General features: G+C 39.7%; 1 protein-coding gene across 3 annotated transcripts in view; it reads right to left on the reverse strand.

Moving 5' to 3' along the window:
- The window catches only part of PGM2 (phosphoglucomutase 2), a 38,908-nt gene that overhangs the window by 9,198 nt on the left and 17,156 nt on the right, over positions 1–12,554 (reverse strand). For 2 of the 3 annotated variants that reach the window (XM_047856436.1, XM_047856437.1), the window contains 6 exons: positions 9,576–9,765; positions 8,044–8,141; positions 6,764–6,944; positions 6,582–6,675; positions 5,010–5,139; positions 3,739–3,928 (listed from right to left, as the gene is read on the reverse strand). In XM_047856436.1, the coding sequence (XP_047712392.1) occupies positions 3,739–3,928; positions 5,010–5,139; positions 6,582–6,675; positions 6,764–6,944; positions 8,044–8,141; positions 9,576–9,765 (883 nt within the window). The remainder of the gene's footprint in view (positions 1–3,738; positions 3,929–5,009; positions 5,140–6,581; positions 6,676–6,763; positions 6,945–8,043; positions 8,142–9,575; positions 9,766–12,554) is intronic. The other variant, XR_007151623.1, reaches the window with a different exon arrangement.

Genomic DNA, 12,554 nt, shown 5'->3' on the forward strand with positions numbered 1-12,554 from the left:
AAGCGTCCGACTTCAGCCAGGTCACGATCTCGCGGTCCGTGAGTTCGAGCCCCAAGTCAGGCTCTGGGCTGATGGCTCAGAGCCTGGAGCCTGTTTCCGATTCTGTGTCTCCCTCTCTCTCTGCCCCTCCTCCGTTCATGCTCTGTCTCTCTCTGTCCCAAAAATAAATAAACGTTGGAAAAAAAAAAAAAGTTTAAAAAAAAAAAAATGGGCAGAGTACCTGAATAGACATTTTTCCAAAGACATAAAAATGGCCAACAGACACATGAAAAGATACTCAATATCACTGATCATCAGGAAAATGCAAATCAAAACTGCAATGAGATATTACCTTACACCTATAAGAATGGCTAAAATAAAAAAGACAAGAAATAGCAAGTGTCAGCAAGGATGTGGAGAAAAAGGAATACTTGTTCACTGGTGGTAGGAAAGTTCATTGGTGCAGCCAATATAAAAAATAATATGGACGTTCTTCAAAAAATTAAAAATAGAATTACCATATGATCCAATGATTCCACTACCGGGTATTTACCCAAAGAAAATGAAAGCACTAATTTGAAAAGATATACGCAGGGGCGCCTGGGTGGTTCAGTCGGTTAAGTGTCCGACTTCGGCTCAGGTCATGATCTCGCCGTCCGTGAGTTCGAGCCCACATTGGGCTCTGTGCTGATAGCTCAGAGCCTGGAGCCTGCTTCAGATTCTGTGTCTCCCTCTTTCTCTACTCCTCCCCCAACTCACGCTCTGTCTGTCTCTCTCTCTCAAAAATAAATAAAAATTAAAAAAAAAGAAAACATATATGCTCCCCAATGTTTATTGCAGCATAAAAATTAAAAAAAAAAAAAAGATATATGCACCCCAATGTTTACTGCAGCATAAAAATTTTTAAAAAAGAAAAGATATATTCACCCCAATGTTTACTGCAGCATTATGTACAATAGCCAAGATATGGAAGCAGTCCAAGGGTGTATGTGTGTGGAGACACACACACACACACACACACACACACACACACACACACACAGGAATATTATTCAGCCTTTAAAAAGAATGAGATGTTGGAGCACCTGCCTGGCTCAGTCAGTACAGCATGTGACTCTTGATCTCGGGGTCGTGAGTTTGAGCCTGATGTTGGGTGTAGAGATTACTTAAGGAAAAAAAAAAAAAAGAATGAGACCTTGTCATTTGCAACAACATGGATGGACAACATAGAAGGTATAATGTTAAGTGAATTAAGACAGACAAAGACAAATATTATATAATTTCATTCATATGGAGAATTTAAGGAACAAAACAATGAACTAAGAAAAAGAGAGACAACAACATCAGAAAATATATGCTCTTCACGTAGAGAACAAACTGGTGGTGGCCAGAGGGGAGGTGGGTGGGGGATGGATGAAACAGACAAAAGGGGTCACGAGTACATTTACTGTGATGACAGCCAAGTAATGTATAGAACTGTTGAACCATGACATTATTTAAAAAAAAGAAAAATATTATATACATAAAACAAGAATAGGATGTTATTTTTATTTTTAAAATATTTTTATTTAAGTTGGCTCCATACCCAACGTTCAAGAACTCATGACCCTGAGATCAAGAGTCACATGCTCCACTAACTGAGTCAGCTGGAAGCCTTAGGGTGTTATTTTTAATAAGTTGGACAATAAGAGCTAAAATTGTGAACAGAAGCACTGAAAATTAATGTTGATGTAATCTCCCAGAAAGTAGGGCAAGAAGATATAGATGGACAGTAAGAAAGAGAGAAACAAGGAAAGGAGAACATTAGTCCTGGAGAGCCAGCCTCTAACTAAGAACTCAACAAGAAAGGGAGGCCGGAAACTCAGGGCAAGAGAATACTTGGGAAATGACCACGCAGCCCTCTTCTTTGACACAAAATTAAGAAAATTACTCAGAACTGAAAGAAATGACTCCAAAGACCAACAGAGACCCACCGACTACCCAGAAAAATGACTGAAAAAAGACCCATATTAAAGCAAATCACTGAAATTTTAGAACTCAGAGTTTTAGCAGAAAATTCCTGAAATCTTCCCATAGAGAAAAAACAAGCTGCATGGAAAGGACTGAATCAGTATGGCATCGACATCCCTTTATGTGGCTCACAGCACGCCTCAACTATTTCCTGAAAGATCAGACCCTCCACAGCAATACTGGGAACTAAAAAATGACAGAGCACTGCTGCTTTCAAAACTACGAGTCAATCAAATGTGAGGGTAGAATAAGATATTTCCAGATTTAAATGCCTCTCAAAATTTACCTCCTATTCACTTCGTTTAAGGAATCTACTAGAGGATATGATTTAGGAAAACAAATATAGGAAGAAGTCATGGGGTGTGGGAGCAAAGGACCTGACTCGGTAAGTGGTGAAGGACATTCCCAGGATGACGTGTGTGTACTCAACACATAGAGCAGTTGGCCCTGCCCGGATGGAGGGATCAGGACAGAAGCTGCTGGAAACAACACGGAACTGATAAAACAGCACTGGACCATGTGGAAAACCCTACTGAGAGGTATCTGAAGGATGTGAGAAAGACTGGTGATAGTTACATAAAAATCCAAGCACACAAAAGAACAAAGCAACTATTAATTATAGGAAAAATAATTATACAATTTAGGGGAAACTAATCAAAGTACACTACTTAGCTAAGCAGGAAACAATAGTTACTAGTCATAATAATACAAGCATGGAATCTGATTTCATCAAATATTGTGGCACATGCGTTTGCGAAGACAGGAGAGAAGGCGGAATAGTGAATGTAAGAAATGTAAGATTTAAATCCTTACCTCCATAATAGAAAATTAATAAAGTACAATGCTGAGAAGCCAAAACATCACCATATGAGCACATTATTTAGAAATCTGGTGGTAAGGGTGCCTGGGTGGCTCAGTGGGTTAAGTGTCTGATTTTGGCTCAGATCATGATCTCACGGTTTGTGGGTTCGAGCCCCATGTCGGGCTCGGCACTGACAATGTGGAGTCTGCTTGGGGTTCTCTGTCTCCCTCTCTCTCTGCCCCTTCCCTGCTCGCACTCTGTCTCCCTCTGTCTCTCAAAAATAAATAAACATTGAAAAAAAAAATCTGGTGGTAAATACCAGGAGAAACAACTGAGAGGGAACATGGTTATCTCAGCATAGCAAAGAGATGGCAGGGGCTGGAGCTGTCATGTTTCATCAGGACTCTTCCAAAAATACTTCTTTTTAAAAAATACATTGTGTGCAGATGAAAATTTTAAAAAAAGGTAACTAACAAGATGTCTAATATCTCACAAGGCTATTCTTACTCTCTTCCTCCTATCTCCTGCCATTAGTTAGCAATACTCTTCGGCCATATCTGAGCCTTCTTTTGACTCCAGTGGAGGATCCACATGATGTGAAGAATGCAAACTCATGCTTTATAGCTAACAGCTCCCAAACATTCAGAGAATAGGGTAAAACTAAGCAGGAAGCAAACAACGGTTCTCAAAGTGTGTACCAGTAATACCAGCATCAGCAGGGAACTTGTTAGAAATGCAAATTATTGGCCTCCGCCCCAGATCTACTGATTCAGAGACACCAGGGTGGGCTGCCCTACTCTTTCTATGTATTTTGATAGCTTATTTATAATAATGCCTGGATGCCTACAATCAGCTTCAATTAACTCCATGATTCAATAAGTCAAACTATGCCAAGTATAATAGAAGGTAAATAGAGAAGTGTTTAACTGATAAAAGATATTACTTACAGCTTTTTTATCAGGTTGGCTATCATCGTAGCCGGTTGTAAGGTCTCTAATACCAGAAATTGCGAATCTGCCACAAGTTTTTGGATAATTATTCTTCCCATCATAGTTTCTAAGGTTTTCAAATAATTGTTTAATGGTGCCTTGATCATGGCAAATAAAATATGAAGCTTTGGTAATATGGTAGCCATACCTATGGAAACAAACACAAATCATTTTAGAAATTAAGTAAAAAATTTATTAGAATAAAATAAGTAAAATACAGCATGGTGATTATATTTAATAATATTACACTATATGTTTGAAAGTTGCTAAGAGCATAGATCTTACAAGTTCTCATCATAAGAAGAAATATTTGTAATTAAGTGTGGTGCGACTGTTAACTAGATGTACTGTGATGATCATTTTGTAATATATACAAATATTGAAACACTATATCGCATACCTGAAACTAATGTCAGTTATATCTCAGTTAAGGAAATACAAATATGCAAAATAAGGAACACATAATTCCACACAGTGTACATTTGTCAACCAGTATATTTTAAACCAAATGAAACAAATAGCCATGAGTACCTTCAAAGGAATAATTTAGCATAAAAAAGAGGTACAACAATTGACCCTGGGGATTGCCAAACTGCTGCCTCGCCTTTAGCCTGTATTTGTAAGAGTCTTACTGCAACGTGTTGCCACGGGCTGCTTTTGCACTTTATAAAGGCAGACCTGGGTCATTGCTCTAAAAACTTAATAGATTTCATGAACACCTTTAATCTTTTTTGACATCACACACTTAAAATCACATTCTTCAATTAGCTATTTCTGCAACTGATGCCCTCATTTGTTAAGGATTCGTGCAATCATGAATGATAATTACCATTACATGGTTAAGTATCAAAAGAAAAGATGATTCTTTATTTAGTTTCATAAGAAATAGAATTCATGGGGCGCGTGGGTGGCTCAATCGGTTGAGTGTCCGACTTCAGCTCAGGTCATGATCTCACGGTTTGTGAGTTTAAGCCCCGCGTGGAGCTCTGTGCTGACAGCTCAGAGCCTGGAGCCTGCTTTGGATTCTGTATCTCCCTCTCTCTCTGCCCCTCCCCTGCTCATACCCCATCTCTCTCTCTCTCTCAAAAATAAATAAACATTAAAAAAAGAAAAAGAAATAGAATTCACAACCAAAGAGCATTAGAAAGAATATTAGTATCTCACACATAGAACCATAAGAAAATATTTAACACTATTACTTCAATTAAACAGAATTAATAGACACTTACTCAACATAGATGGCCTTTAGCTGCTGAGACAAAGTCAAATTCTTGGTTGCTAGAAAGCTAGCCAACTCTGCGCTTATGACAGCGGCACTGACCCCATCTTTGTCCAGAACAAAAGGGCAGCACATATATCCTGCAGAGAAACACGCGTCATACACACACGCTTAGGAGTGAGTTCCTTTACAACACTGTACATGCACACACCTATATGCAACTTGCCCATCTCATAAGAGGTTGTACAATACGAATATGTGAATGCTTCCCATTTACCATTTTTTTTTAAAAATTAAAAAAAATTTAATGTTTATATTTGAGACAGAGAGAGAGACAACCACAGCATGAGTGGGGGAGGGGCAGAGAGAGAAGGAAACACAGAATCCAAAGCAGGCTCCAGGCTCTGAGCTGTCAGCACAGAGTCCGATACGGGGCTCAAACACGAACCACGAGATCATGACCTGAGCAGAAGTCGGATGCTTAAACAACTAAGCCACCCAGGCGCCCCTCATTTATCATTTTTATATTCGAGAATCCAGGCCAATGTCTAGTGCATAGCAGGCCTTCAAGATGTACTGGTTGAATAACCGATAAGGAGATTCTCCCTCCTAGATCAACTGTTCATTCCCTAGGTCCAGCCCCAACTCCTTCAGCTCACACAAAATAGTTTCCAGGTGCTCTAGTCAATGCTTCTTCTGTCTTCTCTGAATTCCCATAGTTCTTTGAGTTACATCCTTCACCTTGACACCTAGCCTATGCTCTCTTGTGTGGTTACTAACTAGATCGATGCAAAGTGCTATAGACTGAGGTCAGTGTTCATCCATTGCTTAACTGATATGCAATAAATATTTGAAGAAAACATTTTTTAATAAAAAGCTATAGAAAGATAAGACTGACATTTGTGACGAAAGGGCAAAAGCTGAGCTATTATTAATTTGTTAAATAATATGTGAGCATCTGTGCTGCAGGGAACAGGTGAATCTTCTTATATAATAAGTATAAGGTATAATAGCTTTTACTAAACATGTAGCTAAAATATCCCTCACATAAACATCCGAATTTCAAGTTTCTACACCTAGTTCCCTTTTTTCCTTACGTAAACTGACGAGCGTTTCCCAGTCATTCTGACTTGACTCGGGCTGTCCTTTTGGGTGACAGTCACTTTGATGAAAGCCCTACAACCAGGCCTTGTCTCTTCCTCTGGACAGACGTCTGCCCAGCATTTTTAGAACAGGAGTGAGCCATATCAGACCTGGAGATCAACACCACAGTTGAGGAAATACCACAACTCCCCCAAATACATGATTCCTGAGCTACGAGCATTCATGGGCAGAACATCACTGTTTTCAGTCATCCAGGGAAAGGATTCACTTTCTTATATTAATGGCTTGGCTTTTAAAGAGATATTCTTTTTAGCTGAAAGCATGTCTGAGATGCCAATTTTGGGGTAGGACAGTTCAGTGCTCTTTGAGCACCGGTGTGTTCCTGTTCTACTGTTAATTTTTTGAACCCAAATCCAAATCCCATTTATTTGCATTCTATATATTAACTAATGCTACAATCACTATTATTGCTTCTTACCGATAGCTTCTTCAAATGCAAATAAGACATTCTTCCCCTGGTCTATTAGCTGTCTGGCTCGGTTTCCCATCCACTTAAAGCCAGTTAGTGTTTCCTAAAGGGATAACCCAAAAGAGAAAGAAATGCCTTAGACCTCCTACAGAGCAAAAGAAATTTAAGAGCGAGCCCCAGAAACATCTTACCTCAAAGTGAAAGCCCTCCTTTAAGGCAATGGCTCGCAAGATTTTGGAGGAGACCGTGCTGGACAACATGTATATGTCTTTGAGGGCACTGTGATCTTGGTTCTTTTCTTTCCAAGAAGTAAAAAGCCACCAGCCCAAGAGCGCCCCCAACTCATTGCCTGAAAACACTCTCCATTCACCGCTGAAAGAAAGAACAACCAACGCATTGCTGTGATATTAAGAGAGACACTGAAGTGACTGGGACGGGACAATTAAACCGAACGAGGCTCAAAGTGGTTTCTATAAGAGTGTTCTTGTCACTCTTGCTTAAATAACTGGTCGAAAAAGTGTCACTTCACCACAAACATCTGAGCAGCTACTCTGTCTCAATTGGTTTGCTCCAACATCCCATCTTTGAAGAGTGACGACACATAACACGTTTATTTGTCTTTGTCAAAGGGTTTGGCTTTAAAGATGACAGAAATATGCTGCCCCCCTTCCTCCCCTGCCCCCCACAGGATTATAGTGTGTGAATCTCAATTTTCGGTCTGGTCAGTATTGAGGTTCTGAGAGGTCAATATCCTAGTGTGTCTCAAGAGTGAGTTTGCACTAAAATGGTCAGGACACCACAGAACAGACGTGTGATTCATTTTCCTCTCTGTAGTTGGGTGGCTAGCAGTACATCTTGCATTTTAGCATGTACCACCTTGCTTAACTTTCTAGAAAGTGATTAGAATTAAACCTGCTTGCTCGCTGCTCCCAAAACATCACGTGTGCCGTTTGACCTCCCAAAACTGCTTGGACCCTGCCTGCTTTTCATCTTTTCCCTCCACTTACGTCCTATTCTTCTGCACAGACTCTATGGCCAATCTTGTCTTAAACACTGGGTACCCCAGTGCTATTCCTCTCTGGTCCGCTCGACCTGAATTCAACGTTTCCTTGAAGGTACAGCTCCTTCAGCAAACCCTTCAGTAAATACCGACCTGTAAATCCAGCACCAAACAAAGTACTTGCCTGCATTAGGAACTGAGTCATTAATTATAAAATTGATGATGAAACGAGAGAAGAGAAATAGTAATTTCAATTCCAAATACACCCTGGGCTGTTTACTCTGCCTTCTGCTCGCCAATCATCGTGTGGGCCCCAGAACTGCATTTGCTGTATGTTAGAGGTTCAGTGACAGGAAGTTCCGTGAGGTGATGATGTGTACAATGAACAGTAAATATTTCCAGGAGCAGTTAACTGCTCAAGATGTCACCCGTTATGTTTGCTACTACATAGGTAATCCCAATCAATTGTACCTGTCCTGCTTTTCTGCCACAGCGAGTCTATCAGCATCCGGGTCGTTTGCTAAAATGATTCTGGCCTTGGTTTTGTCAGCCAAGGCAAAAGATAAGGTCTGAAAAAGTAGGAAAAGAAAAGATTATTTCAGTCAAGAACTGAGCATATTGCCATCTTTAAAAACATTCAGTTCTTGAGGAAAAAAAAAACTTTCCCCAAACGAAGGCTGAGTTTTATTTCTGGAGCTGGTCTTGGCTGATCACGAATTACTTCCTAAGCCAGAGGTCAGATAATGGGAACATCAACACACGACCCACACCTGCCTGTGGGGTTCACCTCACATTTAATAGCGCATGTGTGGCTGGACTGATGTTTCTAGGCCTTGCCAAGTGATCAACCTCAAAACAAACCAAAGTAAGCCAATTTGCTGAATATCACTGTTAACCTTTAAAAAGGCTAAAAGCGGGGTGCCAGTGTGGCTCAGTCGGTTGAGCATCTGACTTCAGCTCAGGTCATGATCTCATGATTCATAGGTTCGAGCCCCACATTGGGCTCTGTGCTGACAGCTCAGAGCCTGGAGCCTGCTTTGGATTCTGTGTCTCCTCCTCTCCCTGCCCCTCCCCTGCTCTTGCTCTGTCTTTCTCTGTTCCTCAAAAATGAATAGGGGCGCCTGGGTGGCGCAGTCGGTTAAGCGTCCGACTTCAGCCAGGTCACAATCTCGCAGTCCGTGAGTTTGAGCCCCGCGTCAGGCTCTGGGCTGATGGCTCAGAGCCTGGAGCCTGTTTCCGATTCTGTGTCTCCCTCTCTCTCTGCCCCTCCCCCGTTCATGCTCTGTCTCTCTCTGTCCCAAAAATAAATAAACGTTGAAAAAAAAAATTAAAAAAAAAAAATGAATAAATGTTAAAAAAATAAATTAAAAAAAAAGGCTAAAGGAACCATAATTTTAATAATTCTGCTTCATATTAGGAAAATTCCAGAATAAAAATATTAAGGAATAAAAAACATGTGATAAATATTCATTCCATTACTGTTTCTTTTTAACGTGAAGAAATCAGGGTAAACTAAATTTTAACTTCATTAATTCAATTCAATTTAAAATATCATTTCAATTTCAGCTCTCACATCCTGATGCTAAGATATGTGTTTTGAAGGTTCCTATAAGAAATGGATGACTAATAGATATAAATATTTCTCATGATAAAGTTGGTTTTTTTGTTTAGCACAATGAAAACACATAAAAAGGGGTGCCCTGGGTAGCTCAGTTGGTTAAGTGTTCACTCATGGTTTTGGCTCAGGTCATGGTCTCATGGTTTGTGAGTTCAAGTCCTGTGCCAGGCTCTGTGCTGGCAGCGTGGAGCCTGTTTGGGGATTCTCTCTCTCTCTCTCTCTCTCTCTCTCTCTCTCTCTCTGCCCCCCTCCCCCATTCACTCTCTCTGTCTCTTAAATAAATAAAACTTTACAAAACTAAAAAAAATACATAAAAATTATTTCACTGGATAGTAAGAAGTTTCAATATAAGAGGTAAGTTTTAGGACAAAAAAGATTAGGTTACCAAGACTCCTTTACCCTCTTCAGGATTCGGGTATTTCACTGTTGGGAACTCAGGATCGGGATCTTTCTGTTCAGGAACAGCCTCAGGAGGAGCAAAGTCAAAAGCCTTGAAAGCTGACTGCACAAAGTCATGACCCACGCCGTGGACAGAGGTGTGCACAAACTTCACCTTGGTCTCCCTGTTCACACTCCTGGGATTAAACACATGATGGGAAAGGATAAAATATAGATAAAATATTTAAATATGGCTTGCAAAACTAGAAACTTTGCTATTAAGGAACCAGATTGCTAAGAAAGGAAGAAATCAATGTAATAAAGATGTACAAGACAACTATCTAATTCCATTTAAAAAAAGAAGCAGGGTGCCTGGGTGGTTCAGATGGTTCAGTGTCCAACTCTTGATTTTGACTCAGGTCATGGCCTCACGGGGTTAAGGGATAGCCTGCATCAGGCTCTGTGCTGACGGCACAGAGCCTGCCTGGGATTCTCTCTCTCCCTCTCCCTCTGCCCCTGCCCTGTGCGTGCTCTCTCTCTCTCTCAAAATAAAGAAACATTAAAAAGTTTTTCAAAAGAGCAAAACTTATTCACTTTTTCCCAAATATATACCCTACTCCCAACATATTCATGCCTTAAATTTTACTCTGTAGTTATTTCCAGTAAATCTGATTACTTTCAGAGTCTGTTTTATGCGATAGCTTTTGCACCTAGAGTAGGATTAAAGAAAGAACTCTGGGCTCAGGTTCCAGGAGAGACTCAGCTGCTCGTGGGTGCCCACCTATGGCAGTGCTAGGGCCTCAGTTCCAAGTACTCTTAACTAGCTTCAAAATGGTTTTCAAAATGTCCCTTTTAACAAAATGTGATGGAACATCTTATATAGGGATGTATAAAAATGTTTTTTCTTTGTCAAGTAACAATCCTATTGGTCAAACTGCCTGGCTCCGGAGACTTAAAATAGAATAACAGTAAATATCAAAAGTAAAGGTAATAGAAAGGTAAAAATAAGACTTAGAAAAATTCCAGTGTTCTGACTGCTGGAATCTTAGGTTATTGTCCATTTCTTTTGAAAGTGAATAAATGCACGAGGTCTTCTCTTAAGAAATAAAATGCATCCAGAAAAATAAATATGCTAAAGACTAGTGAGAACAAACCTGAAAAAAATCACTCAGATATTAAAGTGAATTATAAAGCTATCATAATTATAGAAGGGTTTAGAACTAGATATAAAAAGGCAGATTAGAAGAACAGAATAGAGAGCAGAAGTAGATCAAATTTGACATAGAAAATATATATGAGAAGCTTCATCCTTAACATGCTTTGAAGACAGACTCTGAATTTAGGAGCTCTGCCACTTATAAGCTGTGTGATTGTTGGTTATTAACTTAACCTCTCTGTGTCACAAGTTTTTCATCTATAAAATGGTAATACACCTGAACTTACCCTCAGCATTACTGTGAGGATTAAAATGAGATTAAATTAATTAGCACAAGTGAAAGTCCTATAGAAGTTATCTATATAAGCACTCAATTTTTGTTAGAAATTATTTCATAGGGGCGCCTGGGTGTCTCAGCCGGCTAAGCATCGAACTCTTGATTTCAGCTCATGTCATGATCTCAAGGTTCGTGAGTTCAAGCCTCATGTTGGGCTCCGTGCTGAGAGTGCAGGGCCTGCTTGGGGTTCTCCCTCTCCCTCTCTCTGGCCCTCCCCCACTGGTATGCCCTCTTTCTCTCTCAAATAAATAAATAAACTTCAAAAGAAAAAAAAGAAATTAATTGATAAAGGTGATATTTCCAATTAAAAGAGACAGCTTTTGGGGCGCCTGGGTGGCGCAGTCGGTTAAGCGTCCGACTTCAGCCAGGTCACGATCTCGCGGTCCGTGAGTTCGAGCCCCGCGTCGGGCTCTGGGCTGATGGCTTAGAGCCTGGAGCCTGTTTCCGATTCTGTGTCTCCCTCTCTCTCTGCCCCTCCCCCGTTCATGCTCTGTCTCTCTCTGTCCCAAAAATAAAAAATAAACGTTGAAAAAAAAAAAAATAAAAGAGACAGCTTTTTAATTTCCAATTAAAAAAGACAGATTCTTCAATTTAATGCATTGATATAACCACAAAACTTAAAAAAAAAAAAAAAAAGCCCCAATCTGCTTTCTTATTTTGTGTCTCAGGCACAATTATAAATCACCAGTGAAAGAAAAGATTTAAACATTATAAAATGTAAATATGCAAGTCCCAGGGAAAAAAAGGGGATTTTTAAAAATAATCTTGGTGTAGAGAAAGTCTTAAATCTGACATAAAATTCAGAACTCATAAATTAAAAAGTCAACTTTTTAATCAAATTTTTATAAGATTTCATCCAAAAGTTTCAATAAAAAAGTTCAAAGGTAACAAGAGCAGAATGGAAAACAATATTTGAAATAAATGAAGACTAGTTTTCTATGTAAGCAAAGAGGTTTCACAGATGCAAAAAATGAATAAATACATAGAAAAATATAGGCTAAATGAATATGAAAAAATAGTTTATTCATACTTAAAGAATCCAAATACAATATTACTTTTTTTTTTTTTAAGAGACAGAGCAGGAGCTCAAGTGCAAGTGGGGGAGGGGCAGAGGGAGAGAGAGAAAGACTGTCAAGTAGGCTCCATGCCCGGTGCAGAGGGCACAGAGCCCGACTCCCAGCAGGCTCTCAGGACCAGGAGATCATGACCTGAGCCAAAATCAAGAGTTGGACGCTTAACTGAGTCACCCAGGCGCCCCCAGACACTCCTTTCATCTAGCAGAATAAGAAAGTTGATAATACTCAGTATGGGTAAGATGTGTGGATCATACACTGCTAAGATATACTCGATATATTCCATCATTGTATTTGATATTGTTATGATGACGTTGGTGGGAGTGTCCGCTAGAATAACATTTCTGGAGAGCAATTTATTAATCATTGCCAACTTTGTAAATGCACGTACAACGCTGATGCCAGAAATGTCTCCTATGA

Source organism: Prionailurus viverrinus, chromosome B1, assembly GCF_022837055.1.
Source record: "Prionailurus viverrinus isolate Anna chromosome B1, UM_Priviv_1.0, whole genome shotgun sequence".
NCBI lineage: Eukaryota > Metazoa > Chordata > Mammalia > Carnivora > Felidae > Prionailurus > Prionailurus viverrinus.